Source organism: Anguilla anguilla, chromosome 6 (genome assembly GCF_013347855.1).
Source record: "Anguilla anguilla isolate fAngAng1 chromosome 6, fAngAng1.pri, whole genome shotgun sequence".
NCBI classification, from domain to species: domain Eukaryota; kingdom Metazoa; phylum Chordata; class Actinopteri; order Anguilliformes; family Anguillidae; genus Anguilla; species Anguilla anguilla.
The window spans coordinates 54,654,880-54,682,517 of NC_049206.1; the positions used below are offsets into that span (position 1 = coordinate 54,654,880).

General features: G+C 50.0%; 1 protein-coding gene across 6 annotated transcripts in view; it reads left to right on the forward strand.

Annotated features, from left to right (window-relative positions):
* Nucleotides 1-26,608, forward strand: part of enah (ENAH actin regulator) — a 107,993-nt gene extending 81,385 nt beyond the window's left edge. For 3 of the 6 annotated variants that reach the window (XM_035422394.1, XM_035422393.1, XM_035422391.1), the window contains exons 5-15: nt 9,681-10,027; nt 13,766-14,461; nt 16,426-16,757; nt 17,270-17,388; nt 17,844-17,898; nt 18,449-18,497; nt 18,634-18,700; nt 19,480-19,527; nt 21,746-21,830; nt 23,037-23,094; nt 23,355-26,608. In XM_035422394.1, coding sequence (XP_035278285.1) covers nt 9,681-10,027; nt 13,766-14,461; nt 16,426-16,757; nt 17,270-17,388; nt 17,844-17,898; nt 18,449-18,497; nt 18,634-18,700; nt 19,480-19,527; nt 21,746-21,830; nt 23,037-23,094; nt 23,355-23,392 — 1,894 coding nt within the window. In that variant the 3' untranslated portion in view covers nt 23,393-26,608. Of the gene's footprint in view, nt 1-5,909; nt 6,112-9,680; nt 10,028-13,765; nt 14,462-16,425; nt 16,758-17,269; nt 17,389-17,843; nt 17,899-18,448; nt 18,498-18,633; nt 18,701-19,479; nt 19,528-21,745; nt 21,831-23,036; nt 23,095-23,354 lie in introns of those variants that run through there. The other 3 variants (XM_035422396.1, XM_035422392.1, XM_035422397.1) reach the window with 3 other exon arrangements.
* Nucleotides 26,609-27,638: the final 1,030 nt, after the last annotated feature.

Here is a 27,638-nt window from a genome sequence, read left to right on the forward strand (position 1 = left end):
AGAAATGTTCAAAAAAGAAAGAAAGAAACGAACAACAGAAAAGCGAACAACAAAAAACACATGGACGTAGATCCCAGAGGAGACGAACCCCCCCCCCCCAACTTTTGGAAAACGTGAACCCACTCACCCCCCCAAAACCAAATTGGGAAACCGTGAAACACCCCCCCCCCCCCCCCCCCCCCCCAAATATTATCATGTTCTGTTGGGTGGTATGTTTAGTGTCCCTCTAAAAAAAAAATCCTTTAAAAATGTTCTGTTTGTTGTCCCCTTCTGAAGCTGAAATGAGATCTACGTCCTTGCCAAAATGTGTCTTGGGTCTAGTTAACGAAAACATCCGGCTCGAAGCCGCTCTCTGGAGATTACGGCAAAGACCCTCGTTCCCTCCTGGAGTCGGTGGGCGTTCAGTGCACCAATCACGGTGCTGCTTCATATTCAAATGAGCGGCTGATTGGTGGGTTACCTGAGGAGCATAAACAATGCAGCTTAACGAGACGACGCTCTGAGGTTCGTCTGTCGAAGCGTCACGCTGATGTTTCCGTCTTTGTGCCGCAAACCCGTTTTTTTTCTCCGTGTAATTTTAAAGCTGAGGTTTTTACCTGGCGCATTTAAATACCCCCCCCTTCCTCACCCCCCTTGTGTTTAGTGTCATTACCAGCTCTCTGCATGGACTGTGTCAAACTGCAGGGCTTTTAGAGAACGCTCTCTGAGAAAGCTTCGGAAAATGCCCCGTCTCTGTTCTCTGGCAGTCAGAGAAGACCCTGTGCCGTGATTCCACCCAGCCAGCCGATTTCCCCAGTTTCGTTTAGTTTTTTTTGCGCGTTTATGACCTGTTTAGGAAAAAAACAAAAACAGGATTGACTTTAATTTGCCTCTGTCTTTATTATTATTTGCTTGGCAGGCTCACCTTATCCAGTTTCGACTAATAAAGCTGGGAGTTTTGCGTGTTTATCCGTTCATACAGACAGATGTTTGCTGAAGACCAGCAGGTGAACTGGCTTGCTTTAGGTGCCAGATGGGAGCAGTTTCCCAGACTGGGATCTGAGCATGCACTTGTTTTGGTACAGATCTGTTTCCCTCACCTCTGTGTCGCAGTGTGGCCTCTGGTGATGTCATTTAGAACCTGGGTTTTCAACAGAGGGTCTGCGGGCCCCTAGAGGTCATTTAAGGGTAGTGTAGGAGGGAGGTCCCTGCTCAGACTTGATATATAATGGCTATATATAGATTCGGGAAAAGATTTCACATATAAAACTTGGAAACTCACGATGGGGTCTTAGGTGGGTGTCCCAGGATCAGATGTAGAGATGGCCAAGTATTTCTGTGAAAGCTCTTTGAGTGCCAGAGGACGGTTGGGGGAGGCGGGGGGTCGGGTGGGGTGGGGGGGGGCGGGGAGGGCGTGGCGGTCTTTATCACGGTAAGGGACTATACATACAGAGGCTCATTTATCACACGGGCAGGCTGAAGGTTGTTTTGTACTGTGGAACATACTGAAATGCACCATTCAGAGCCTGAGCTTAGAAAATGCATTTTTATTACACACCTCCTATTGCTCCCCTTTCTACAAAACTGTTTTCACACATTAACTTATGAGAAATAATGAGAGAATTTTAATTATTATTTCTACTACTACTAGTAGGCAGACTATTATTATCTTACCTAGACAGATCGAGTATTGGCAGTCCTATGGATTTTTAAAAATCTGTCTCAGCCACAAGTTTTGATAAAAGTTTATATTTCTGTGTCTTTTCCCAGTCTTTACTATTGACTGTATTGTAAGATGTTGCATTTTTTATATAGACTTGTGGTCTATATAAAAAGGGTTGAACAGAAACATTCTACCCGAATTAACGTCAAGGAGAATGATTGGGTGGCTGACACAAAGCACACTTCAAGTCAAAATCATGCACAGTGATGTTTATGACCATTCAGTACATAACAGGGAGGTTTGGTGGACTTGTGGTGCCAGTAGATGAGATTAAGTACTACAGACAGACATACACATGCGCAGGCACACGCGCACATGCACGCACGCATGTGACTTGTTGATAGAGCAGCCTTGTGCGTGCGAAGGCAGTAAAGTGGGTTCCAGATACAGAGGTGATGAATAAGCGTAGTACAGAGAGCGCTGTGTTATTGGTGCACTCGCTGCGGAGTGTGGAACGCCGGGGCGGGGGCTTGTTTGGCGAGTCTCGCTCTATAAACCAGCGAAACGTTCCGCGTTTCCTCGCTCCGCGCGAACGTTCTGGCTCCGCACGCCCCGAGAATGTCTGACACTGGTCTGGAGAAAGAGCTTTTTTTTTTACTACCGGGAAATATTTCGCCACCGAGAGCAGACTACGCGTCTGAGACAGTAAAACACACGCTCTCCCTGACACACGCTCCCAGCTGCGCCTCGTCCGTCGTCCGCGTTAAGCGTCTGACGCCGGGCTGAGCTCGGTTAGCGTGCGTAGCGTGGGGCACTCCTTATAAGGACACGTTACCGAATCCTTGTCGGCTTGGTCTGCCGGCGCAAGCGAGGGCGGGGGGGGGTTCTGTGGTTCTCTGGGAAGGGAGGATGCTTTTTTGTGAATGTAATGGAGTTGGCGGCGGGCCCTCCCGCCTCCGGCCCACGTCCATATTTAGCCATCGCATTAGTCAATGGAGCTGGCCGGGCAGGGGGGGGGGGGCGCCCGACGCGTGATGTCATTGCGGACGTTTCGGAAGGTTCCGGGGCTCTGCGGAGGTGGTTACCGTCGGGGCGGAGCAGGGCGTGGTCGGCCCGAACCCCCGGCCTTCGTCTCAGCGGCACCGCCGAGCGCCTGTGATTGGGCGTGGGTTCTGAAGGGGGAGGAGCCTCGCTCGGGTTCGACCCTTGCCTCGGAGCCCATGGGCGCTTTGAGGGGAGATGAGCCGGCCCCGTGGAGAGCCGTTAGGGACGGGGAGCTTCACCTGAGAGCGTGCACCTGAGAGCGTGCACCTGAGAGCGTGCACCTGAGAGAGAACACCTGAGAGCGTGCACCTGAGAGCGTGCACCTGAGAGCGTGCACCTGAGAGCGTGCACCTGAGAGCATGCACCTGCGAGCGTGCACCTGAGAGAGCGCTGCTGCTGGTCTAGCAGCCTCCTGTGGGAAAAACATGTAGCCTATTTCTGCACTGCAGTGTGATTCCCTGTTACCCTCCTCTTCAGCTCATCGGTGCATTCTGAGCTGGGCTTGGGTCAAATATGTGTTTGAAATGCTCTCTTTAAATGTTAAAGCATTTTTTAAAAAAAACTTTAGATGTGAAATTTGGCATTTTAGATCTGCAGAGACTCCTGTGGTTCTCTGTGTGATCCATCTGACTGTCTAAATCGAAACAGACGGCGGTATTAAGGAGAAGCTGTGCTGTGAACGCGGATAAAAATAAATGTTTGTTTTTAAAACGGTCTTTGATCTGAAGGGCTGACCCGGGTGTGGAACGGTGGCCTCTCTGGGGTTACATGGAGGCGTCCCCTCTCTGACTCAGGGCTCCAGGCGGCTGGCTGTGTGCCAGGCTCACCAGCGTCTCACCTGCTCAGACACGCTGCCTACCTGCTGCCTCTGCCCGAGACCCCTTAACGAGCACGTCCCTTAACGAGCGAGTCCCCTAACGAGCGCATCCTTAACGAGCAGATCCCTAACGAGCACATCCTTAACGAGCGCACTGACATGGTTCATCTGAGGATAACTGGGAGGACAGACAGACAGACAGAGAAAGAAGGGGAGGGGGAGAGAAAGAGGGGAGGAGAGGGAAAGAGGGGGAGCTGGAGCCAGGGGAGAGGGGGGAGAAGGGGGGAGGAGAGGAGGGAAGAGAGAGAGGAGAGGTTTGGGCTCAGCCCTGTTCCTGGCCCTGCTGCTGAGTCATACCTTGGTCAGTCTGAGAGCATGCTCAGTGTCCAGCTGTGTGTGTGTGTGTGTGTGTGTGTGTGCATGCTCAGTGTCCAGCTATGGAAGTGTGTGTTTGTGTGTCTGTGTGTGTGTATATGCACAGTGTCCAGAAATGGAAGAGTGTTTATGTGTTTGTGTGTGTGTGTGTGAGAGAGAGAGAGTGAGAGAATGCTTATCCTTTAGCTATGAAACTGTGTGTGTGTGTGTGTTTGTTTGTGTGTGTGTGTGTGTGTGTGTGCGTGTGTGAGCGTGCTCATCCTTCAGGGTGCTTCCCTGAGCTCTTGTTCAGCTGTGAGGTGTTTTTAGATGCATCCCTCCTCTGCGGATGTTTTTCGGACTATTTCTGGCGTTACCTCATCCTACCCAGACACCTCAGATTACGCTCTACAGGGGGATTACATGGAGGGGGGAGAGAAAGGGCGAATTTCACTCTCTACCCTCCACGGTGTCCCACTGTGGCCGCGGAGACGCTAAATCCCGCGGGACAGACGCGCCACACGAAAGAACACGCCTCGCCGCTTGACGTGCCGGAAATTCACCCTATCACAGCGCGATTAAAGAGGCGCGGGAGGCTTCCGTAACGCTGGGTAAAAATAGCCGCTTCGAGGCCGGAGCAGGTTGGCCGATGCCGAAGCCCGGAGCACATCTGTCAGGTGGGGGGGTGGGGCTGGGGGGTTTTTTTCGAGAGAGCAGAGTGACTTGCGCAGGCACTCGTCCCGTGAGCCGAGGGGTGTAATCTCACACGTAGATGTAAGATGGGCTCTCGTGATCGACGCTGCTGCTGCTTCGCGGGCTGAAATTCGGCTAACGGCGTCTGCTCCACGGCGTTAACGTTTCTCGGTCCGCTGCGTCCGTTATTACCCCGTCCGGCGCGGTTCGTCCTGGGACCGCGCAGCCGGTGCTCTGTGTGTGAGAGCAGATGGACGGTGGGGGCGAGTTTGCCCCCCCCCCTCCTCTCGGCTCCCCTCCCCCAGATTGATGTAAATGGCCGTTTGGTTTTTGTTCCTTCGCCCCGGAGAGCGGGAGGTGCTCGCCGGCCGCGCGGTTCTCCCCCCATTCAGCCGTCCGGCAGTTAGCTATCCCGCGGCATTCTTATCCGGGGCCCCCGCGTCCGCTTTCTTCCGTTAGCAACGGTTCCCCTGGCAACCGATGTTAGAGGCCGAGACGCCAAGCGAATGGACTCGGGGTCTCTCGAATGGCTGTCTCCCCCAAGTGGGAAAATCGGGGAGCTGGACAGAAGTGCGGTGCTTTCCAGAAGAGCCTCAGGCGGAAGCTTCTCAGGTCTCTGATGGACTGTGCTGAGGAACATGAAAGCAATTCAACGATTATTACGTCGTTAGTCATAACACAAAAAAGACGGATCCTTTTTTAAAATGGCACAGTGCTCTCTTTACCTCTCTTTCTGTTTTGGCATAAGCGTTAGCCAGCCTCAACTTGGTGTTTGCTTGAAAAGAGCCATAACAACCTGGAGAATTGCTTGAGTGAAGCTGTGGGTATTCAAATGCGAATTAACACTCGACCCACAGTCTTGTCTGCACACAGCAATTATCCCTATTTTTCCTGTACACTTTTAATACTTTGTTTGAAAGCAGATTCGGACGTATTGCTGCTGTGCATGGGGGTGTATTTATAGATGAATGACCTTCACCAATGGGATTGAGTCAAACTTTAAAAATTGACATGGCCCGACTTGGCCTCGCTTACGGTTGTTTACACGCGACCCCTGAAGGAACGCGACATCACTGTTTAAGAATTCCCCCCAGAGGGATGATGTCACCCCCCCCCCCCCTGCTTCCCAGCTCTAGCTAATGTCATTCCTCCAGGTTAGTCCACTGTCTGCTGAGGAGTTTCTGCCTCGCCGGTGTCTTGAGTCGTCTTGATAATGTCTTGACGGATCGAGTGTTTGGCCCCTGTGAAGTTCTGCTCAGGCTCATCCTTCCTTACTAAGCAAGCGCAGTCACCACGGCGATGACGTAGCGGGCTGGGCCGATAGCAACACTGAGGCGTCCATTTTAAATAGAGCCAATCGTCACGGGGGGGGCGGGCCCTCCTGTCGGTGGGCTTTAAAATCAGCCCGAGAGTGGAACCTGAACCAGAACCAAAACTAGAACCAGAACCGGAACTAAAACCAGAACAGGGGGAACCTGTACAGGGAGGAAACGATGAGGATCGTGGGGCCGTTTGTGATGCTGCCCGGGGGCAAGCTGGTGGATGCCGAAACGTTTGCGCGGTAAGTGTCGCGGGGCTGTAACCGCGGGATACGAGTTTGTTCCGTACCGAATATAGGAGCCGGCCTTTGAGAGTTCTTCTTTCTCCTTGGCTTGTGTCTCGCTTCTTCTCTCTTCATTACGCTTCGATCAAACACAATCAGGTGTTCTCCGGGTTTGGCGTGCGCGAGTTATGAATGATCACGTTAAGTATGATTGCACCTGCCACTCAGCCTTCTCAGCGTGAATCCACCCTGTTATTTTGCCCTTTTTTCGACCTTTGATGTCGATCAGGCTAATCTGCTCAACAACCTTTCTTCTCTCAGAACCACGTGTCACCTCAGCGTCGCTTCACGATGAATAAATAAATCGCACAAAAACGAAAACGAAACGCGACGGCCGTCACGACAGAGCGGCGGAGACGCACACAAACAAACTTATTGTTTGTTAATGTTCGAGACGTAGTTCTCGGTCTGTTTTCCTGCGGCAGCGTGACGTTTTCCCAGACAGGTCGCGAGCCCGCTAAGTGGCCGGGGATCAGGCGCTAATTAAGCGGAGACATCGGAGCGCTAAGTGAGTAGCTGTGAAAGGCGATGGCGATGGCGGAACGTTCCGGGCCCCCCTCCCTCCTCGCTGTCCGCGGCGGGAAAACGGGGCGACGTGACGAAACCCTTGACGGCACTCCGGGCTCCGGTTAGCGACCGTGCTAATTTTAAGCGACTGAGGCGCTGTTATGATCCGCCTTGCCAGGGAATGTGTGTGTGTGTGTGTGTGTGTGTGTGTGTGTGTGTGTGTGTGTGTGTGTGTGTCCGTGTCCGTGTCCGTGTCAGATAGCATTACACGCTTTTTTTAGAACGCTCGACGGAAATAGTTTGCTAGCCGTGGAGACCAGCAGGTATGGAATTTCAGCCTGGGAGAAAGGAGGATATAAATACATCACCGGGCCCAATCTGGAGGCTTCCAGAACGCTTACTGTACAACTGTAAGGCTGCGTTGCGTATAGTTGTCGACCCTCCCGGTGGTAAAAATAGCCTTTTCTCCACAGAGATTGGGATGTACGCGTCAATATTGGCCGGTCGGGTTAAGGCGAGCTCGTAGAGGAGGCAGCCATTGGCCTGTCCTTTTAGAGCAGTGATCCCCAGCCCTGGTCCTATAGCGCCACACGGTGTGCTGGGATTCCATTGTTACTCGGTACTTAATCGATTAATTAAAGAAGTCAATTACACAGTCTGCTCACTTGACCTAGTTTCTAAGCCCTGAATTGGTCGCTGGTTTGGTTTTAATTGAAAACAAAAACAAGCGGACTCTGTGGCTCTTCAAGGCCCAGAAACAGACCCATTAATTTTTTTTAGAGCTTGGGTTCGATGGCGTTCCCCTCGTTAGGCCACACAGTTGAATGGGCACCATTGGCAGTTAATCCTTCCCTGAGCTCTCTTTGGGAGCTCTGGTCTTACACTGACACTGCAGTCACCATCAGAGCCCCACGTTTCAACAGCGTCCTCCCAGTGACATCACACACCCCTCTGACACACACAGCTCAACTGCCACCCCTAGCTCTGAGCCAGTGTGCTGTAATACGAGCGCTAGTTGTTAATGACCGGTTCCAGTCTGAGCGTGATTAGCCGTACGCTGGGCTCTGCTTGTGCGCCGGAGGCACCGGTGTGTCATGGAGGCTGCGGAAAAGCCCGGAAACGGTCGCCGTCCTGAGCGCTGGTGTCCTCTGGAGACACAGCGCTGAGCTGAATTATGAATGCCTCCCCAGTGCTGTGATTAAGACTCTCTCTCTTCCTCCCTCCCTCTCTCTCTCTCTCTCTTTCGTGCCGCAGGGCTTTGAGCACAGGACTCTCCGCTCTCTCTCTCTCTCTCTCTCTCTCTGTCTCTCTCTCTTTCTCTCTCTCTCTCTCTCTCTCTCTCTGTGTCTCTCTCTCGTGCCGTGAGACTTTGAGCACAGGTTTCTCTGCCCTCTCTTTCTCTCTCCCTCCCTCCCTCTCTCTCTCTGTCTCCAGTGCGGAGCAGGGGAGCCTCCTCGGGGAGTCAGGGTGGCCGGGAGAGGGGAGCACTGATGGGGGAGAAATAATGAGAGAGGGAGCGATAGAGAGAGAGAAAGAGAGAGGGAGAGAGAGAGGGAGCGAGAGAGAGAGAGGGAGAGAGAGGACAAGAGGAAGACCTGAAGGGGAAACCTGCTGGAGGGAAGGACACATCTACATGCCTGACTAATTTCTGTGGCTTATTAAACATTATTATTGTTATTGTTATTATTATTGAACGGTAATAGGCCGCAGAGCTGAATGGGTTCACAGTGAGGTTGGGGGCGTGGCTGGCGTGGTGCCTGGACGTGACATCATCGCCGGTGCGTGCGGTGGAACAGGTGTGCGGTGCGCCAGGCCAGATGGCGGGAGAGGGGCGGGGGGGGACCCTGACGCTCACGACTGCTCAGAGAGCCTCCCGCACCATAAAACCTGCAGCAGCGGGACCGCTCACCGTGCGTCCGTCTCTCCGTCCAATTATCTCATTTCAAACGCCTGCCTCTGTTGCCCCGTGTGAACGCTCACCCTGGTTGAACCCGGCGATGGCGAGGTGCGTTCGCTTCCGCGTACGCGCCTCATCACTCTCGCCATTGATCTCCGCGGCTCAGGACGGGCCGCGCCGCTGCTTCGGGCTCCAGGTCGATGGCGGCGGCTGAGCCGCGGCGTCCGTGACCCGAGAGCCGGATTTGGCCCGTGTCACGCTTCTGCGGCGCGAAGGCACTGGCTGCCACCTGAACTCGGGATAGGCTCATAGGACAACAGGAGGGCGGTGCTGGGAAACTCCGAGCGTGTGCGGAAGAGCCCCACCTGACCGTCCCCCTGCGGGACCTGTCAGGGAGCATCACTCCCAGCCCTGGGTGTGCGGGAACAGCCGGTTTGAAACGGCCGGCCCCCTGCCAGCGGCGACGGCGTAAAGGTCACCCGTGCTTACCCAGGCTCCGCAGTGATGCGGACCCGTCCCTCTCGTGGAAGTGTGCTGCCCCCTGGTGGCCGATCCTGCACAAGAGCGCTCGCAGAAACAAACAGTACAAGCGCATGTTGTGGGGACAGAACTGTCACACAAAATATCGAAGTGTTGTTGACTTCGACATTGCGCAAGTTAGAACTGCTGTGGAGCTATACAGGGAACTGTGTGGTGTTCAGAAACATTTCAGGGATTATCTGGGATTTGTTGGGATTCAACTAATTCACCTAGTCTACATCTTGTTTGCAGATGAAATGCGCTAGCCTTTTCTCTGTTGTAGCCTGCAATGGGGCACAGATGATCTGATTTCTCTTTAAAATAATGGAAGTCCAGGTGTATTTTATGTGTGTCTGTTAACCTGTGTCTGTATTGTACACAGTACAATGTTCAGTGTTAAATCTGCTCTTACAGAGTACATATGGTCCCACCTGGACTCGTGTACTCTGTCAGAACACTGGACATTTTCCCTCTTGTATGTGCACATGGTGGAGAATGGTGACAGTAAATGGCTGGGAGGTCCAGGGTTTGTAGTGAAAGTGGGGAAAGAGGCTGTGCTGTTTCTGACGTCGTCTCCTCTCCCCCCCTTTGTCGCCCCCCGCAGGCAGCTGCAGGAACTGCAGCGTCAGAAGGAGCAGGAGCGGGAGCGCTTGGAGAGGGAGCGCCAGGAGCGGGAGCGTCTGGAACGCGAGCGTGCGGAACGCGAGATGCTGGAGCGAGAGCGCCAGGAGCGGGAGCGTCTGGAGAGGGAGCGGCAGGAGCGCGAGAACGCCGAGCGCGAGCGGCAGGAGCGCCTGGAGCGCGAGCGGGAGGAGCAGGAGCAGCTGGAGCGCGAGAAGCAGGAGCGCGAGCGGGAGCTAGCGGAGCGCGAGAGGCAGGAGAGGGAGCAGCAGGAGCAGCTGGACCGCGAGCAGATGGACTGGGAGCGAGGGAGGCGCATCTCCAACGCCGGTGAGCATCATCGTCCTCCTCCTCCTCCTCCTCCTCCCCCTTCTCTCCTCCACGGTGCGTCAGAGCGCCAGAGCTCCTCCCACAGGCAGCCGGGCAGCGCCAGTCTCCGCGGCGACGGCGGGATTTCCGACCGTGCGTCTCTGCGAGCGGGAGCGCGGCCGTCAGGCTTCCAGACCAAAGTGCAGATTTTTAAGAAAGTCATTATTTTATTTTATTTTATTTTGTCGTCTTTTATCGCGGCTGTCTCGGCCAGTCTCGCACCCTCTCGGTTAGCCTAGCTCAGTTTGGATCCTCTGGCTTGCCGTCCATCTGTCGGCGAATTGGACCCGGCTAGCGAACAGCTTGAGCGCCGGAGCGGCCCGGCGGGTCCGCGGGGGTTCGGCGGGGGCCCGTGACGAGCCCTCCCCTGCACGGGCTGTTCTGCAGATTTGGGGTGTGAGGGGAGGAGGGGGGGAGGGTGTGCGGGCCACAGAGGGGACGCTTCCAGTCAGGGGTCCCGCGCGTAAGGAGCGCGCCCGAGAGGTGAGTTATCCGCCCCCCCCTCCCTCCCTCCCCACCTCGCCTCGCCTCAGACGCCACGCGGAATTCGGGGGGCTGGCGCGGGGGGGATCCGGAGATGCGCCCGCCTGCTCGCTGTTAGCGGTCCGGCGACGAAACGCCGTCGCCTCAGACGGTGCAGCTCGTCCGCGTGAGTCAGAGGGTAAAAATACACCCGGCCGCGTTCTGCTCCAGGACGGGGGCGGAGCTTCGGCTGAAGCCACATTTTACTAGCGGGATTGTGAATTTGGGTTTTTTTGTTCCCCTCTCGTTTGTAACATGACAGAATGTTTCATCTTAAAGCCGGGAAAGCTTTGCCTAAAATGTGTATTCAATCGAAGAAGAAATCCTCATGGTACTAAATGCGCCGTTGCTGTTAGTTGTCAGGATGCTGTGTGTGTTTATCGAGTACATTTATGGTATTTTCAATTCAAATACGACTTGGCAGGATGTGTTACTCTGTGAGTGATGTGGTATGAGATGTTTGACGTGCATTAACATCGGCGAAATGGGCGTCCTATTCATGAACTAATGCTTCGCAGCGCAGGCCTCATTGGATCGTGACTAATGCGATACGCAGGGGAGCATCGTGTTTTAACATCGACATTAACGAGAACGGTCCTTCCACTCGCCGCTGGTCTGCCATCAGGGCTTAACTGGCTTGTGCTGGTCACACATCAGCACAGGGGCCTTAATCAGATTTATTAAAGAGGAAATGCTCCTTGTATTCTCACAAAAAAAAGGAGCCAAATGTTCATTGAGAGAAATGCAGTGTATCCCTGGGCAACCCTTTCCAAAGAGGTTAGCCCTTCGCTTCCGACTCAGACTAACGCCTTACCTATTTAATCACAACACCATGTCAGAGGCGTTTTTATTTTTCACACCTAGATTATTAAAAAAAAAAAAAAAAAAAAATAGGCTCATTATAAAATAGCAACGCTAATAACTTTATTTGTATTGCACGTTTCATACATTTTCTCCTCAGAGCGTTTAACATGGTTGTAATTGGGCGAAGTTCGGGCAGGAGTGGTGGTGGTGGTGACTGGGTGTCTGTAGCTCTGGAGTGTGTGTGTGTGTGTGTGTGATTTTCGTTACACGCTGCTCATTACACTTCTGGGGAATCGCAGTGCCGAGCTGCACCCGTGGTCACATGACCACCCCGACCGCACGGACGGCCCGGGGAAATGTGAGTAGGCTCTGCGTTTGTGCGAGGGGGGGCAGGGTGGGGGGGGCGAGAGACAGAGGAGAAAGACGAAAATAAAACGGGACACAAGTCTGATGCCTTTAAGAAGGGACAGATGACAGTAGGCCTGTGAGACAGAGCAGGGGGGGGGGGGGAGGGGGGGAGGGAGAGAGGGAGAGAGGGAGAGAGGGAGAGCTCAGTGTGGTGGTGGGGGGGGGGGCACCAACATGTGAGCGGCATTTTGGCCTGGGCTTGGAGGCGTGGCCTGTCCTGCAGGCTGCCCCTAATTGGCTGCTCACAAGACTCACTGAACCAGAAAAGGGGGGGGGAGGGGGACGTGGGTTTTTCATAGGATTAGCCATGTTAGCCCCTCGGTGAACATATGGCCCAGCTTTTACAGCGCTGGGATCCAAATAAGACAATAATTATTTATTTTAAAAAACAGAGCGTGGATAATTCAGCAACTGCGCCCTCCTGGCATCGCCCCAGAGAAGAACAGCCTTCTCAGCCGGAAAAACATGGCTCCCTTTCCACTCTCCCTGTTAACGGGAGAGACTCTTTCCAGCAAAACACTTGTTTTCAGCCACACACACATCTTAACAGGCACTATATTCACTTTTTGATTTAAAACACTTACTCTGTGCAGGGTCCTGTGGAAGTACTACATAAAGCATTCATAAGCACTTTGTCACCTCTTGGTAGAAACTAGGTAAACAGTCTAAAATATGCATGCAGTCCAACGCACTGCCCACAGGGTGTGATTTAGCATGTTGTCGTAATGGCCTTTATGTGAAGTGACAGCGCAGACTACTACTTAAGACCCTTCACAGAAAATGTCACCGGTATATTGAACAAAAATATATTTTTATAACTGCTGCCATGAAATGTCAAACTTCTAAACTGGAGGTATGGTGAATTGCAGTGGGGAAAGATTGCTTTACCCTCCTGTTGTCCTCAGGGTCAGAAATGAGCCTATCCCGAGTTTAACAGCAGTGAAAACCCTCAAAATTTAATTCCTTCAGTATGAAATTTGATTACTTTTCCTTTTCCTGTTCCTGTGTTGTTACTCTACCATTATAGAAGCTAAACACTGCCTTGTTTTATATTTTTAATAAAAGAAGTTGACCATCAGGGTACAAATCTCATGAGCCTTTTCAACCCTGCATTTTTAAAACCAGAAGTCATAAAGTTAAGCTCCACGTATCTATTAAGAGGCTTTATAACTGGGGGGGGGGGGGTCTGGCAAGGGTGAGTCATCTTTGACCCTGTGGACATGGGGTACATGCGAAATACGAAGACAACACGAGGGTCGGGTCGTGTTAAAGCACGATGTGGTGATACGCAGCTAACATGGTTCCCCGTTCTCAGCAGACAAAACGAGGAACTGTTTAATCAAAACGTTTGTCGCGTTTCAGGGGTTGTTGTGTCTCGTTTGTGCGACCGTGCGCTCTGGCGTGCTGCGTTGACCTGCTTTGCGCTGGTGTCTCCGTGTGAGAGTGGGCGTTTTTCACGTAGCATGACGGACGTGAGCGGCGGCCGGTGTGGGTTCCCTCCGACTGGGCCACACGGACGTTAAGTCCAGCTGGTGTGTGCGCTGGGTAATAATGATAAAATGAATCCAGTGAGACGTTAAAGCACTCACTCCTGACAGGAATTATGTGGTATTGCTAGTGTATGTGGGACCATTAATTCATAGACTGTGTCAAGTCTGTGTTCAGCAAGTTGCTAACTCTGTGTGACAGATTGTTTATGCAGAAGGATTCTGGTCCTGTCTCAACAGCTAACCTTCATACTAATTGTAGCCTCCTTTATTTGAATTGAAAAAAAACAAAGAAGAAAAAAAGGAGATCTGGTCTGTGTTGGTTTTCCTGCTTCATTTGCCCCCTTTTCTCTCCTTTCTTCTCTCTCTCTTTTTCTCTCTCTCTCTCTCTCTCTCTCTTTCCTGTGTCCGTTCCCCCCTGCATGGCTGCCGCCCCCCCCCCCCCCCCCCCGCCTGTCCTGTCATCCGGTGTGTTCAGCGTTCGAAAGCACCCTGTACAACCCCCCGCCTCCGGAGTACTCCAAGACCTCCTCCTCGCCCATTTCTCCCTCCACCCCAAACTTCGTGCCTCCCGCCCCCTCCTCTTCCACCGTCACCCCCCCGACCCCGCCCCTACGCCACTCCGCCTCCCGCTTCGCCACCTCCCTGGGCTCCGCCTTCCACCCCGTCCTGCCCCACTACGCCACCGTCCCCCGGCCCATCAGCAAGCACCCGCCGGCCCCGCCCCCCGCCCCGGCCCCTCCCCCGGCTCCGCCCTCCAAGTCCATCGTCTGGTCGGCGACCAACTTCAGCCCGCTGCCGCCCTCCCCGCCCGTCATGATCAGCAGCCCCCCCGGCAAGGCCGCCGGGCCCCGCCCCGTCATCGCCATCCCCGCCCCCAGCCCGCTGTCCCAGAAGCCCCCCTCGCCGTCGCCCGGCGCCCCAAACGGGCCCCCGGAGTCCCCGCAGCCCCCTTTCCTGTCGCCGGCCCCGACCCCGCCTCCGCCCCCACCGCCCCCTCCCCCGCTGCCCCCCCTCTCGCTGTCCTTCCCCGCGGCCCCCCTCCTCTCCCCTCCCTCTCCCTCCACAGCTCCCCCTGCCTGTGCTGAGCACTCTCTAAACTCTGTGCTGGGAGACTCCTCCTCCTCCTCCTCCTCTGCTCCAGGTTCTGCTGCTCTTCCTCCCGCCCAGCCGGGTAAGGCCTCCTCTCTCCGCCTCTTCTGTTCTCCGCCTCCTCCACTAATCGACTAACGCCGGCGGGCGCCCGTCCGTGCGGGGAGGGGGAGGGGCCGAAGGGCCGGCTCCCGTCTCTGGGCGGGGCCAAGCCCCCGAGGGGGGGGGCGGGTTTAGAACGGTTCCACCTGTCCGTCAGGCACGCCGCGTGTCGTCTTCGTCTCCTCCTCGGCGTTGTCCCGCTCGTCCTCGTCTGGCAGCTTTGGTTTTTTCGTTTTTTTCTGTCGTTCGTTCGCTCGTGTCGCTCGACTGGCATCGATTTCCTCTCTCTGAGGCTCGTCTGAAAACCTTCCGCTTTTCAGAAGGCCGTCTTGCGCAACGCGATGTTGCGAAACGTCCGTTGTCCTTTTATTTCCTTTTGCCTGTTTGCTCGAGAATATTTCTTTTCTGCAATTCACCATTTTATTCACCCATATTTTTTTAAAATTATTTTTTCTGTGTATGAACCTTCACCTCCAGTGTATTGTACAATCATGGTCATCAACATATATGGACTGTGAGCCGCTGTAACTGTGTTGCAGTTGGCTTGTGTGTGTGATTCATTACTTTTTGTGGCTGTCATTTGCGACTGAAAGCATGTTCTCTGTGGGCCATATCAATCCTGGACACGTTCCCACAATGCTGTGGTTTTAACTACACACCTGTCTACTTTAAGCCATAAGACTATGAAAAAGCCTGAAGTATACTAGATTCTAACAAGATCCAAAAAACTGTGAGCCAGTGTAATTTGCATAGACTGCACAACTGCCTGGAATTCAACTGTACACAAGAATTTTTCCCCCACATTATTTCAGTATTAAAGGGTCATACTTTAGCAACTGTGTCTTATTTTTATATGTATAGTAGGAGGCGGATAATATCTTATTTGATGAGGATTTTTTTCCCACTAGGTTTAATTTTAAGTCACCTTCTGACAGTGTTTGTTCTCAAGCACATGAAACTGAAAAGTCCTTGTTCACTCATGAACCACTTACGTATGGATTTATTATTAAATTAGTGCATGAAGTGTCCTATAGTTGAGTAGTTGACATGCTTCTTTGGCCTTAAACATTTTAAAACCTATTTGCAGTCTATTTAGTTATATAATGACATGAACTAGGGAATGTTTAAGTGCTCCGTTTACATCGCTAGTAGCCTGTTTTACATATGAATAATATTTACGATGTACAACCTTCACACAAGTCCATTACGCGACACCATTGTTTTTGGCGGGAAGACGGGCCTGGAATGTGACGCACACTGTTGGCCAGCCTTATTTGCTGGGGGGGGGGGGGGGGTGGGATTTGCAGAAGCCCTCATCAGCGCTGTCACCCATGATTGATTGACTTGACTATCACTCATCGACCATGCTCAATACCCGTGCTCCCCACCGCAGCCTGTCTGTCCATCACGCCGTCCAGTTTTGACTAATTCGTATGGGCCGTGAAACCTAGCTAATTAAATTTTTTTAAAAGCCGATACTTTGGCAGCAGAAGCGGTCAGGGGCCTTTCTGTCATGTATTGATGAGATCTTTCATGTGTTAGCTTGGGGGGATTGTCTCTCTTAGATCCTGTATCATTTGGTATGAGTCGGTAGTCAGACTCATCAATACAGGCTCAGCTAATACGATGCTTTTTTTCCTTTCAGTTCTTGTATGTAGACCTCTGGTTGAATGTTTTTATAACTCTGGATTGCGCACTAATATTTCACATTACTCATTAGTGTGAATTAAGATGCATGACTGAGTGAGGTTTTCAGCAAAACATTACTTACCTTCATTTTTGTTGTAAACATTTCCTTCAGATATTATTATTCATAGACTTGCCTACTTTGAACGTTTTTGCCTGTGAGGAAGTCAGTCACTCCCGCCTCCAAAGTTTATTTCTGTCAGGTAATATTTCTGTCGGATAATAAGCACTTACGTTCGCCTTTTCTGCCTGCAACAGATGCACCACAGGGACCTCCTGCTCCTCCCCCCCCACCCCCACTCCCACCCGGCTCCACTGTGACCCCCACCGCCGGGCCACCCCCCCCTCCCGGTCCGCCACCCCCTCCCCCGCCCCCTCTGCCTCCTTCCCTCACCCCGACGGGCCCGCCTCCCCCTCCTGGCCCCCCGCCCCCTCCTCCAGGTCAGGCCCCTCCCCCTACCCCGCCCCCTCCCCCAGCCCCGCCCCTTCCCGCCGGCCTGTTCTCGCCATCTCCCGGTCCGGAGGAGAACCGACCCCTCGCTGGCCTGGCCGCCGCCCTGGCTGGAGCCAAACTACGGAAAGTGCCAAGGGTGAGAGACCGCTGGATTTAGCCAATCACATCACAGCGCATAATTACTCTGAATACATTTTATACATAGCAGGCCTGACTGACACTTACATTTCGGCTCCTTGACTGAGATAGGCTGGAGGAAATTGCTCATGTAAAATTTCGTATGTTGCCCTAGGACATGCATTTCTTTATGATAGCATGATCTTGAGATGTGAACACAGAAAATTTCACTCAAATGAGACGCTGTAAGTTCATCGTGTTAATGAGGAACCTTAGCTTTAAGCTACATAATTGTCTGTTGCTCTGTGACATCAGCAGACTGACTAAATGTTGCATAACAACTAGACTCTTATCAGATGCACTGTGTTGTGACAGAATTTTCCTAAGAAGGCTAAATAGAGCAGCATAAACAAAATTCAGACTTTGAGGATCACAACATTAAAACGTGGTTTTTAATATTGCTGATATTTAGTTTCCCAGTAATGTTTAACGGGACGTGTTAACGGAAATGTTGTGGGATCGATTTCGCAGAGTGACGATCCAACGGGTGCTGCTCCTGCTGGGACCCCCACAGCCGCCAAGGGCGGAAACGGCCCACTCCCAGGGGGCGGGGGCCTGATGGAGGAGATGAGCGCCCTGCTGGCCAGGAGGTGACATTACACTCAAAATCCCTACACAAGAGAGAGAGGGCTTTTAAAACTTAATGCATGTGGTGTTAAACTCCTGATCAAAGTGGTTCATTTAGAGTCCACACATCTTGTTTCCAAGGCCTAATCTGGTTGCTGATTTAAAGGAGAACACACACACACAAAAATGTCCGACACAGGTCTTCAGAATGATAACCTGTGATTGAGGAACAGGTCTCCCAGTAGTGCTGTCTCAGCAGCAGAAGTGATAACACACACGGTGAATGTGACGAGGCGGATGAGTCATCGCTGCATTCACCCGTGACTGCAGTGACCGATCGACTCATTTTTATCACAAACGCACTTTATCGCGTTTATTGCGTTCAGAGCTCAGATTGCTGAGGGCACTGAACTTACAGTAGCTGGGCTATCTGACTAAGATCTGTCGCCACCCCCAACCCCCCCCCATCTCCATGCAGGAGAAGAATCGCAGAGAAGGGATCGTCCCCAGAACCAGAGCAGAAGGACAAACCTGTGAGTAGCGCCACCGTCAGTCCGCTCTCTCCCTACGGCGGATTGCCTGTCTCTGAGAAAAGGATTACCGGCATCAGAGGCTGAGGTCAGTTCGGTTTCGACCCAGTCAGTTCAGGAAAATCATAAATCGAATATCAGAAATGAGATTCGATTCATGAGCTTGGAGAATCCTCGTAGGCACATATCGGTTCATATTTTTGAAATGGTGAGTTCAGTTTTGAGATTGATCACATTGGCGTAGCCTTGACCACAGCCCTGATCAGTATTTTCTGCTCATGAAGTGGAGAGGCCTCTGAGCTTAGTACTGTTTGTTCATTTGAAGCTGAGCTGATTGTCTCACTCTTGATTGGTTACACAGCATCAGCGAATAATAATCCTTTTTTCTTTGAGAGAGATTAAAGTCTTGAGCCTTCAGGACTACTTACGTACATAACTAACCAGATATCTCACTGGTGTGTTGTCTCTTGAGCATTTACATGTCTAGGCAAGTTTATCTGTGATTTCTGTGCTTTGACCTTTGACCCTCGCCCCTTTACCTCTCTGTCCACAGGAAGAGGCGGAGTCCACAACCCCTAAAGTCTCTGCGTGTAATACTCCAGGTGAGGTTCTGTCTCTGTCGGGTTCGCAGCGGGACACGGGCGGGAAGACTGCAGGCGGCAGCTGAAAAAAAGAACTTGTGTCGTTAACTTTGTGAGGGGCATCTGTCCTGTTAACTGCCATTTTTTTTCATTTCAGACATGCCCAGGAAACCATGGGAACGGGCGAACACCATGAACGGTAGCAAATCCCCAGTGATCGGAAGGTAAATGTCGCTGATGCATGCTGGGAGAGGGTCACATGGTTTTTGTCCATTTCATTCACGCAGATTGTAGTCCCGTTCTGTACGCGTTTGTTCCCATTGCCGGGTTCGAACGAACGCCAGGAATCACGTGTGTCACTTCACGCGTGCGCTCAGCATCACCATACCGCTGGCAGGAGCCTCCACGCTGAGCATGCTGCAGTGTTAATTCCACTCTTCAGCTGGCTGATGGTGCAGTAGCGCTTAACCTGACTAAAGCACACCGAGTCGCTTATCGCTGAACCCCTCCTGTCCCGAACCCGGCGGGGTGCTTTTCTTTTCAGTCGGGCTTCAAACCTACGTTTGGGTTCAAGAGCCGTACTGCTGGACGGCTCAGGAGATCGAATATGACTTTTAAATATGTATGCTTGATTCATCTTTTTAGATAGAATAGCTGTGCTGTTTGCAGGCAACACCCATGCAGTTGGAATTGTATCTCACTTGGTTAAAATATGGAATTGTGTTATCTTACGTAACTTTATTTTTTTAAATAAGGGTTTTAGTGGTTAAATATTATGCAAGTCTAATAGTTCATCCTTTTTTAGGGAGGAATCTTTAAAGCGGTGAAGGAACTTGTTGATTGCTAGTGTCCTGGTTTGGTGTGGGTGGATGGGGGAGGGGGGTTCTGTAGCTGGATTTGGAGGGGGGGTGTAGCTGGGGATTTGGAGGGGGGTGTAGCTGGATTTGGGGCTGGGGAGGTCTCAAGGCCAGGGTTTTACAGGCTAGTGTTTCTGCTCTCACAGACGGGACACCCCTTGGAGAAATCAGATGGTTTCTGATCCATTGAGCAGGTATACGAGCCTGTGGAGTTTGAGAAATCTCTTTGTTTACCTCTCCGTTTTTTGCTGTGCTGGAAACGATCTGTGGAAAATGAGGGGTGGGAGGGTGGATGGGGGTGTTTGGTGTTTCGAATGAATTTTTTGCCAAAACATTTCGATCATTTAATTTTGTTTTTCTTATTTCATTTTGTTTTCTTAATATGCCAATGAGGTAATCGCCAGGATAGACTCTGGAAACTTTAAATGCCTCCCGTGTAAAGAACCTTCTCAGCTTCCTTTGTGCCCAAACATGTAGAAACTGGGCATTCCTGGGCTTCACCGCTGAGCTCACAGCCACAGAAGGTTCCGGTGACTCTGCAGGCGCTGTGCGGTTGGAGCGCTCCATTATCGAGGCTACTTGGCATCTGCCTGGTGCCAGCTCAGTCCCAGCAGGCCTGCTAGATAACAATGCCCTCTCCCAAGCGCACAGATGGGCGTCTTTAATTTCCCCTCTCTGTTAAAAAAAAGGGGCGGAGAGTCTGCTGTGCAGAGTGGGTGCGTAGACCCGTCACCAACGCTGCACCCAACACGTCTGACCAACCTTATTTTACAAAACACGTTTAGAATATTTAGCCCTGGACCCACAAGCTCAGCTCTTTGTAGAATTACTGCATTTTTAACACATAGACACCGGTCGCTGGTGTAAATAACAGCACCACGCCTCCCCCTGTCAGATAAAAAATGGCTCGAGTTGGCTTTAAGAGTAATATTCTGGGTCGTGCCTCATATCTTGTACAGTAGGCATGTCCCCTCTGGATATCACGTTCCAGGACTTTATATCCACGTTCTTCCGATATTGAGATTCTTGAAGCCGTTTCCCTGTGTCACCTGTCGATGATTACCTTGTTGGCAAAGCTCTTCTGCAGCAGTAGCCTAGTTTGGTAGACCTGCATGACCGTGTGAAGCTGCATGTCTCTCTTAACAGCCTCAACCACCCAACCCCCCCACCCCTCAACCCCCCCCCCCCCCCCCCCACCCCTCTTTCCATGGCGGTGAATGCATTTGGGAGTGGTGTGTGCTGGTTGCCATGGAGTTTGGTCATGCTAGGCCTGCGGTTTACCGTGTGTTCTTAACTGGCAGATGCTGTGGGGGGCTGTGCCCTGTTTACGTCTCCGGTTTTGGGGTGATTGCAGGTGTCTCGGATTCCCTTTGGGAAGCTCCGGGACTTCAGTTTGGGTCTGCTTCGCTCGAGCCGCCGGGCCTCAAAGAGCATTGAGCCCCCGCTTCTGCTGTACCCCGCCAATTATTTCAGAGCCCTGCACCTTATGTCACTCAGTCTAAATGCACTGAGGATTACAGGTTGTTGTTTTACAAACAAAAATAAATTACGAAAGCGCTAACAGTGCTAACGTTTTGGAGCACTAAAAAAACTACTCCAAAACATACGTTCGAGCGCTTTAGCCAGTGCGATTGTGTTTCAGTGTGATAGTGCTGGTTAAATACCAGCACAAATATACACACAGAAAGCAAGAGAGGTGTAGTGTAACGGAGACAATATCTGCTCATATCTGCACAAGCATTTAGGGAGAGATGAAGATGGATAACAGTTACTAGCGGAGCAAATGCTGTGTGTGGAACTAGTGCCTATTTCACAAACTACATTGCCATACTGCGAGGGCTGCAATTCATTCTATTGGTTGCTTTAATACATTCACTACTTAAAGGTGGACATTTTATGCAGCTGTTTGAATATTTCATGTGGTTAAGCAAAAAATGACAAATTTAATGAATGAGTCTTTAGAGTATGCAAGTTTCCAGAAATAGCAGTCACCTATTGTGAGTATATAATTAATATTGCATTTTGTCCATTCAGAAATGGTTAAATTGTATTTAATTGGGATCTGATGATGCTCCATTTGTCTCTCCACGCACCCTCTAACCAGTAGTATTGGTGTATAACTGCTGCTAATTGGGTGACTGCAGCCTGTTTGCTGAGGCACATTTGAAAGGGAGAGCACGCTGAGCGTCGGCGGGGCGGCGGAGCGGCGGGGCGTAGGCGCTCTTTATCGAAGGCCGAGCCGCAGTCAGCGAGCTCGTTAGCGCCCAGCGGTCTCCCTGCAGTCGCGTCGGCTCGTTTGAAGATGTGGGGATTTCGCCGACGCCCCCCCCCCCCCCCGAGGAGATCACAGGGCGTGAAACCCCCCCCCCCCCCCCCCCGCCCCCCTAATTTGTGTGCCGCTCTGTCCGTCAGGCCGAAGTCCACGCCCACGCCGACCGGATCCCTAAGTGCCAATGGGGTGGCGGCGGAAGGTCTCGACTACGACCGGTTGAAACAGGTAAGGGGGCGTGGTGCCGCCGGGCTAACGGCAGGGGCGGGGCCACTCTTAGACGCGCCGTCCGATTGGGCGAGCCCCTGTCAGCTGGTGTAACTGGCAGTGCCAGGGAGGGCGTGTCCAGTGTGCGCCGGGGCTCCTGCTCCTCCTGATAAGCGGAGCGTCTCCACATGGCTGCCCTATCTACACGCCCAGCCCTGTGTGTGTGTGCGTGTGTGCGCGTTCAGTATGTGTGTGTGCGTGCGTGTTTGTGCGCATGCATGCGTGTGTATTTGTGTGTTCAAGCGTGTGTGTGTGTGCATGTGCGTTCAGTATGTGTGTTTAGTGTGTGTAGGTACATGTTTGTCTGTGTGTGTGCGTATGTGTGTGTTCAGCGTATGTGTGTGTGTGTGTGTGTGTGTGGAACTGGGCCGTGAATAAAAGCGCGCTGGGCACTCGCTCATTAATAACGGCTGGAGGAATCCCTCGTTGCCAGGCAACCGCGGCGAGGGCGGGCCCAGCAGCTGTGCCCGGCTCACTGCTGTCTTTTTATTTTTTACATATATCCTTACTCGCGCTTTTGTTTGTCACGGTTACCTTGTGGAAGTTTTTCAGTGTCATTCTTGGGAAAAGCAGAGTTGGAGTCGATCAGTACACCTGTCTAGACTGTGCTAGAGCACTGGGCCTGCATAATGCATCTGTGTGAGCCCTTTTTTACTGGAATACTGTCGACTTTCTCTGGCGGAGTTTTGACATGAAAGTGATTGACAGTCCAGCTCTAGAATGGAAGGTGCTGATAATGAGATCTCACGAATGAAAGTAATTCTATCCCAGTACTAAGGAAGTAGGAGCGTAGCGTAGGCAGGGGTAGAGCGATCGTGTGAGCCGCTGTCAAGGTCAGAGCAGCCCCTATAATTAAACGTGTTGGGTAATTTGAGAGTTGATGAAGACGACAATAGGTGGCAGTGCCAGATGGGCGCATTGGTTAAAATACCTGTTTGCATGTTCTATGTGGAGTACAAACTTTAGTGTTTGCTTATGTTGGGAGTATATTTACATGTTGAGCGAAGCTTTTACGTGGAATAGAGCCATTCTCAGAGTTTTGCACTGAGCCTATAGGAGAACCAAATGGCAAGACTTGACAGCCTTTAATGAGTTCGTATTTTCAAAAGCAGTTATGTTTTTAGATGATTGTGTTAATGCCCCTGTGGTTTCAATTCTTTATTGCAGGACATTTTAGATGAAATGAGGAAGGAGCTTACGAAGCTAAAAGAAGAGCTAATCGATGGTAAGCCTCATTAAAAGGATCCCGCATGTATGCAGGCACACATACATAAACAAACACACACACACGGTGCATGTACACACACACACATATGCAGGCTTTCTTTTTTATCTGCTAGCCCATTAGCAAGTGTCCAGGTCCAACTCAAAACTGACCACAAGAAAAGACAAACACCACTCATTGTACCAGTGTGTAAGGAGGAGTGATTTAAATGTCTGCTCTCTTCCATGCAGACCTCTGATCCCTTGTCTCTTTCTTCACAGCTATCAGGGAGGAACTGGGCAAGTCCAACACAGCGTAGGACGCGTGTACATTAAACCCCCTGGCCTGACAATTCAAGGTTGACTTCAGTTATGACAATATTTTAACAAAAGAAATGATAAAAGGAAAAAACAAAAAAAGTTTGAAAGGCGTGATGATGATGATGATGATGATAATTCTATTAATGAAGAAGACGCGTTTGTGATTGGTGGAGAGGTGAGTCGGGGGAGGAGACATGTAGCACCCGGGACCTTCTCCTCTTTTAGAAGCCCGACAGCTCCGATATTCCCGAGGACTTTCCCCCCGAGCGCAGGACACAGTCTTAAACAGAGGAGCGACTGTAATTATGCAAAGATGACTTTCTTTGTTCATAACACAAGAAAATCAAGGAAAATAATTTAACAACAGCAACACAAAAAAAACAACAAACAAAAAAAAAACACAAAAACAAGGTAATGAAATATATTACTGTATTAATCATCACAGTGTGATAACGGGCAGACAGACGAAAACGCTCGCGCTGAGATATCGGGACGGTTGGCGTGCGCTTGTGACACGGGGGGGGCGAGGGGCGCGTTTGGGAAGGTTTGTGTGGATGGTGGAGGGAGGCTGAGGGCGTGCGGAAGTGGGGTGGCTCAGAGAGAAGAGCTTTCCATCTGGACGAGGGACTAACGGACTAGTTAAAAAGTCTACAGCTGCAGGACTCTGTAAAGCTTGTCTTCCTGAAATACTCTTTTACCTGAATATGTACATTTAAAAAAAAAAGGAAAAAAAAAACAACAACAACAAAAAAAAAAGGATATCTGCAAGTTGTTTCTTCATGTCTGTTATAATGTACGGCCATATCAGGTAGCCTACTGGAACCTTCCGTGGGATGGCCAGTCTCTTGGCACTTCTTCGGCGTAATATCCTGAAAACATTTATTCTTTGGTTTTGGTCTTTTTCTTTTCCCAGAAATGAAAGCTCAGAAGTCTAATTTGCGCTGAGCCCTGTTATTGGCATTTATTTTTTAGTGTTGTGTGTGTGATGGATTGGTGGGACAGTCACATGAAGAAATGCCTTCCTGCTGTACATCATTGTAGCTCTCTACCAAAATCTGACTCCTCCCTCATTCAAATCTCTGGTCAGTGTTTCATATCTCCAAGACCGGATCTGTAGATAGAATTCTTTGAAACTGCATTTTTTTCCCTCATTATTTTGATTGATTTGAAAATCTACTTTTTTTATTTTTATTTCTGTCGAATTTAGTGCATGTCAGATTTTGTAAAGGTGAAGGTCGTATAGCTGCCACGAAATTAATTATCGTCTGTCGGTGTATAAGCAATAAGTGTAACATCACCATTTAGTTGCCTTTTTTTAAAGCGGTCTTTGTGGCCCTCATTGTTTTTTCCACCCCCCCCCCCCCCCAAATAGTGGAGAATGCTTTACTGTAGCTTTTCTCAGTAGCCACGTGATAATCCCAATCAAAAACATTCATATCATCTTGATAAGTGAGGTAACTCTGGGGGAGGGATCTGAGGGGTGTCTTCTGTTTATAGCCATGATTTGTAATTGATTTACAGAGGTAGACCGTTTGTTTCTCATCCTTTTGTAGCAGACACTATTTTTCATTTAGGGTTCTAGAATGCTTCAGTCTTGGCATTCCTTGCTGTATCCATAGTGTCACTTGGCCTTGAAATTGTCGTTTTGGAGAACAAGGCAAAATAAATTCTCTCTCTGAAGTATTAGCCACGTCAGATAACGGATCTTTTTCCTGAGATGCCCAAACATATGAAACTATGTCAACGCGACAGTTCTAGACACGTTTGTGCCATCGACAAAATGTTTTCTCTTGTGGTTAGTGGTTATAATGATCTATTTATGTTATGTCATTTTGTTTGCCTTTGTTTTCCTTTTTCACAATAAAAGTCCTGGGCCATTTTTTTTTTGCTTCTCAACAGAGCTCAGCACTTGCCTAAGTGAGAGCAATTAATTTTTCACCATATACCTGAGCAACACTCCAAACACTGGAAAATGTAATTTCCTTAAGGAAGGTATTTTGAAGTGTAACAATTCTCTGATCCTCCCATCTCAGTGCAAAACTGGCAGAACTTCATAGACACTGATATGAAATGCATCTAAATAACAATGTTAAAATTTGTGTTTTAAGATAATGTTGGGGATATACAATGAGGGGATATAACATGACCAGATTTGGGTAATAATATATATACCCCTTAGTGTTTCCTCAAAATCTTGCTCATGAGTTTTCTTCTGGAAAATTACATTTTTTAAACGTATCTGCACATTTATGTCTTCGGTGATTGTGTTGGAAATTTGAGACTGGAAGGAAGGAAGGACGGGGTTTAACACATTTCACCCTTTGCATACTGTTGTGGTTTTCTCTCCTATCATTCAAACGCCGTCTTTCCGGATCAAAACATTTGGGAAGCTTATACGAGTGTTTACAGCATCGATTGCACTTTAAAACCCCATTGAAATTCATATTATGGTACTGCTTGCAAAATGCAGCCATTGCCCAACAATGTGGCAATCTCACCAAAGTTTTCAACCATGATATCATCCTAAAAGTGTCACACTCTTTTCTAGGCTTTCTTTGCTCAGTCACTGTCAAGAGAAAGAAAATATATCACATTTTATGATTTGGTAGGTTAAGTATTTTGATCAAGGTAAAAACATTATACATAGATAAATCTGTATCTTCATGGTTTGTGCCTTGTTCTGAAGTTGCATTTAACACGTCAAAGATTAAAAATAACTAGTAATAACAGTAGAAGCTGTCATAACCTCAAACATGGTTTTTTTTTTTTGTGATAGTTTTTTCAAAGGGAGATTTGAGATTGATATGTTAGAATACAGTTGCATTCATATTTTTACTTCATGCCATTTGTAATGATGTTGCGGTAAGATAGGTGTCACAGTGTGAGATTGTGGGTTTTTGGGAAATCTAAAATCTCTGAAATTATCTGCAGTGAGTCAGTTGAATGTCGAAATCAAACTGCTGGCTGTGAACGTCTGTCCCCGTACAAAGGACTGTGCAAGACCTGCAGGGGCTGAAACTGGTCTGTTCTTCACACCCTGGCTGGAAGCATTCAAACTGACCGTTTCTGAAATTCACGATTAACCAGTTTCCTTATTTTATATTCTTTTATCATTCACATTGTACCATACCGTTCTCATGTTACATTTAGAATTTTTTGTTACATGTTAACATTGTTTTGTTTGAGCAAATGAAATAAAATTGCAATACATTATCGCAACGTCCCATTTATTCTGTGTGCTGCTGTAATAACGATCGACACCTTATCTGGAGGGTGGTGTTCTGCAGTATTTCATGGTCATTTGCACGTTGAAAATGCCCAATCCAGATAGAATTGTTCAGAGTATCAGATTTGGTAAAGTCTAGTGACCTTCCAGCATCTGCTGTGTGAATTCAAGTGTATCGGAGCGGCACTGAGTTTAGTTCTTATCTAAGGGAACTGAAAGGCATTAGTAAAGATGGAGTCCAGGCAACAGGAGCAGGATGTTTCTGAAATATCCGTGCTCCAGTAGCAATGCACCATCTTCTCACACAGGGACCTGAATTTAACATCTGTACCCTGTCTGAGCTCCTTTCCGCTTGTTCATGCATTTCATCATGAAATTTCATCACTTTCGCCTAGGAATCGGAAGTTATTTGACTGAATTTTCCGCTCACTTCCTGACTTGAGAAATCCGACAGAAACAAGGAAATTGAGCGGTTGTTACTGCAGGAAGGGAAGAGGAAACTCCCACTGGGGGAGGGAAGCCAAGCCCCAATTTTGAGAGGCGACTTCTTCATTCGCTTTCATATGGAAAAGGGCAGCAGCAAATGCAATGCGCCAATCCGTATCCTTCTAACAAGGTCCTTGTCATCAGATTTCTTCTGAGGAGGAGCTTTCCTTTCAGAAGGCAGTTACTTCAGTATGTGCACTCTAATTCACCTTTCACAAAATGCCATGACTGCAATGGAGATGTCCCAGTGGATCAATCCAGAGTGGTTCAAGATTTGACCAATCACACCGCAGATTACATCAGCCATCGTTCACACCCCACCGTGCGTGAATCTTAACTGCCCCTTATCTGCTAAAGTTCTGCTAAAGTTCAAATGAGGAGAACAGGAAGTGATGCGGTGGAACAGAGTGAGAATGAAGCGGGGAACTTGCTGCCAAAACGAAACAATAGTTAATAGCCAGAAAACGGAAAATGTATGTTTAGCGAGTGCGAGTGCAGCTTTTGCAATGATGTCAAGGTCTGTTTTTTTTATT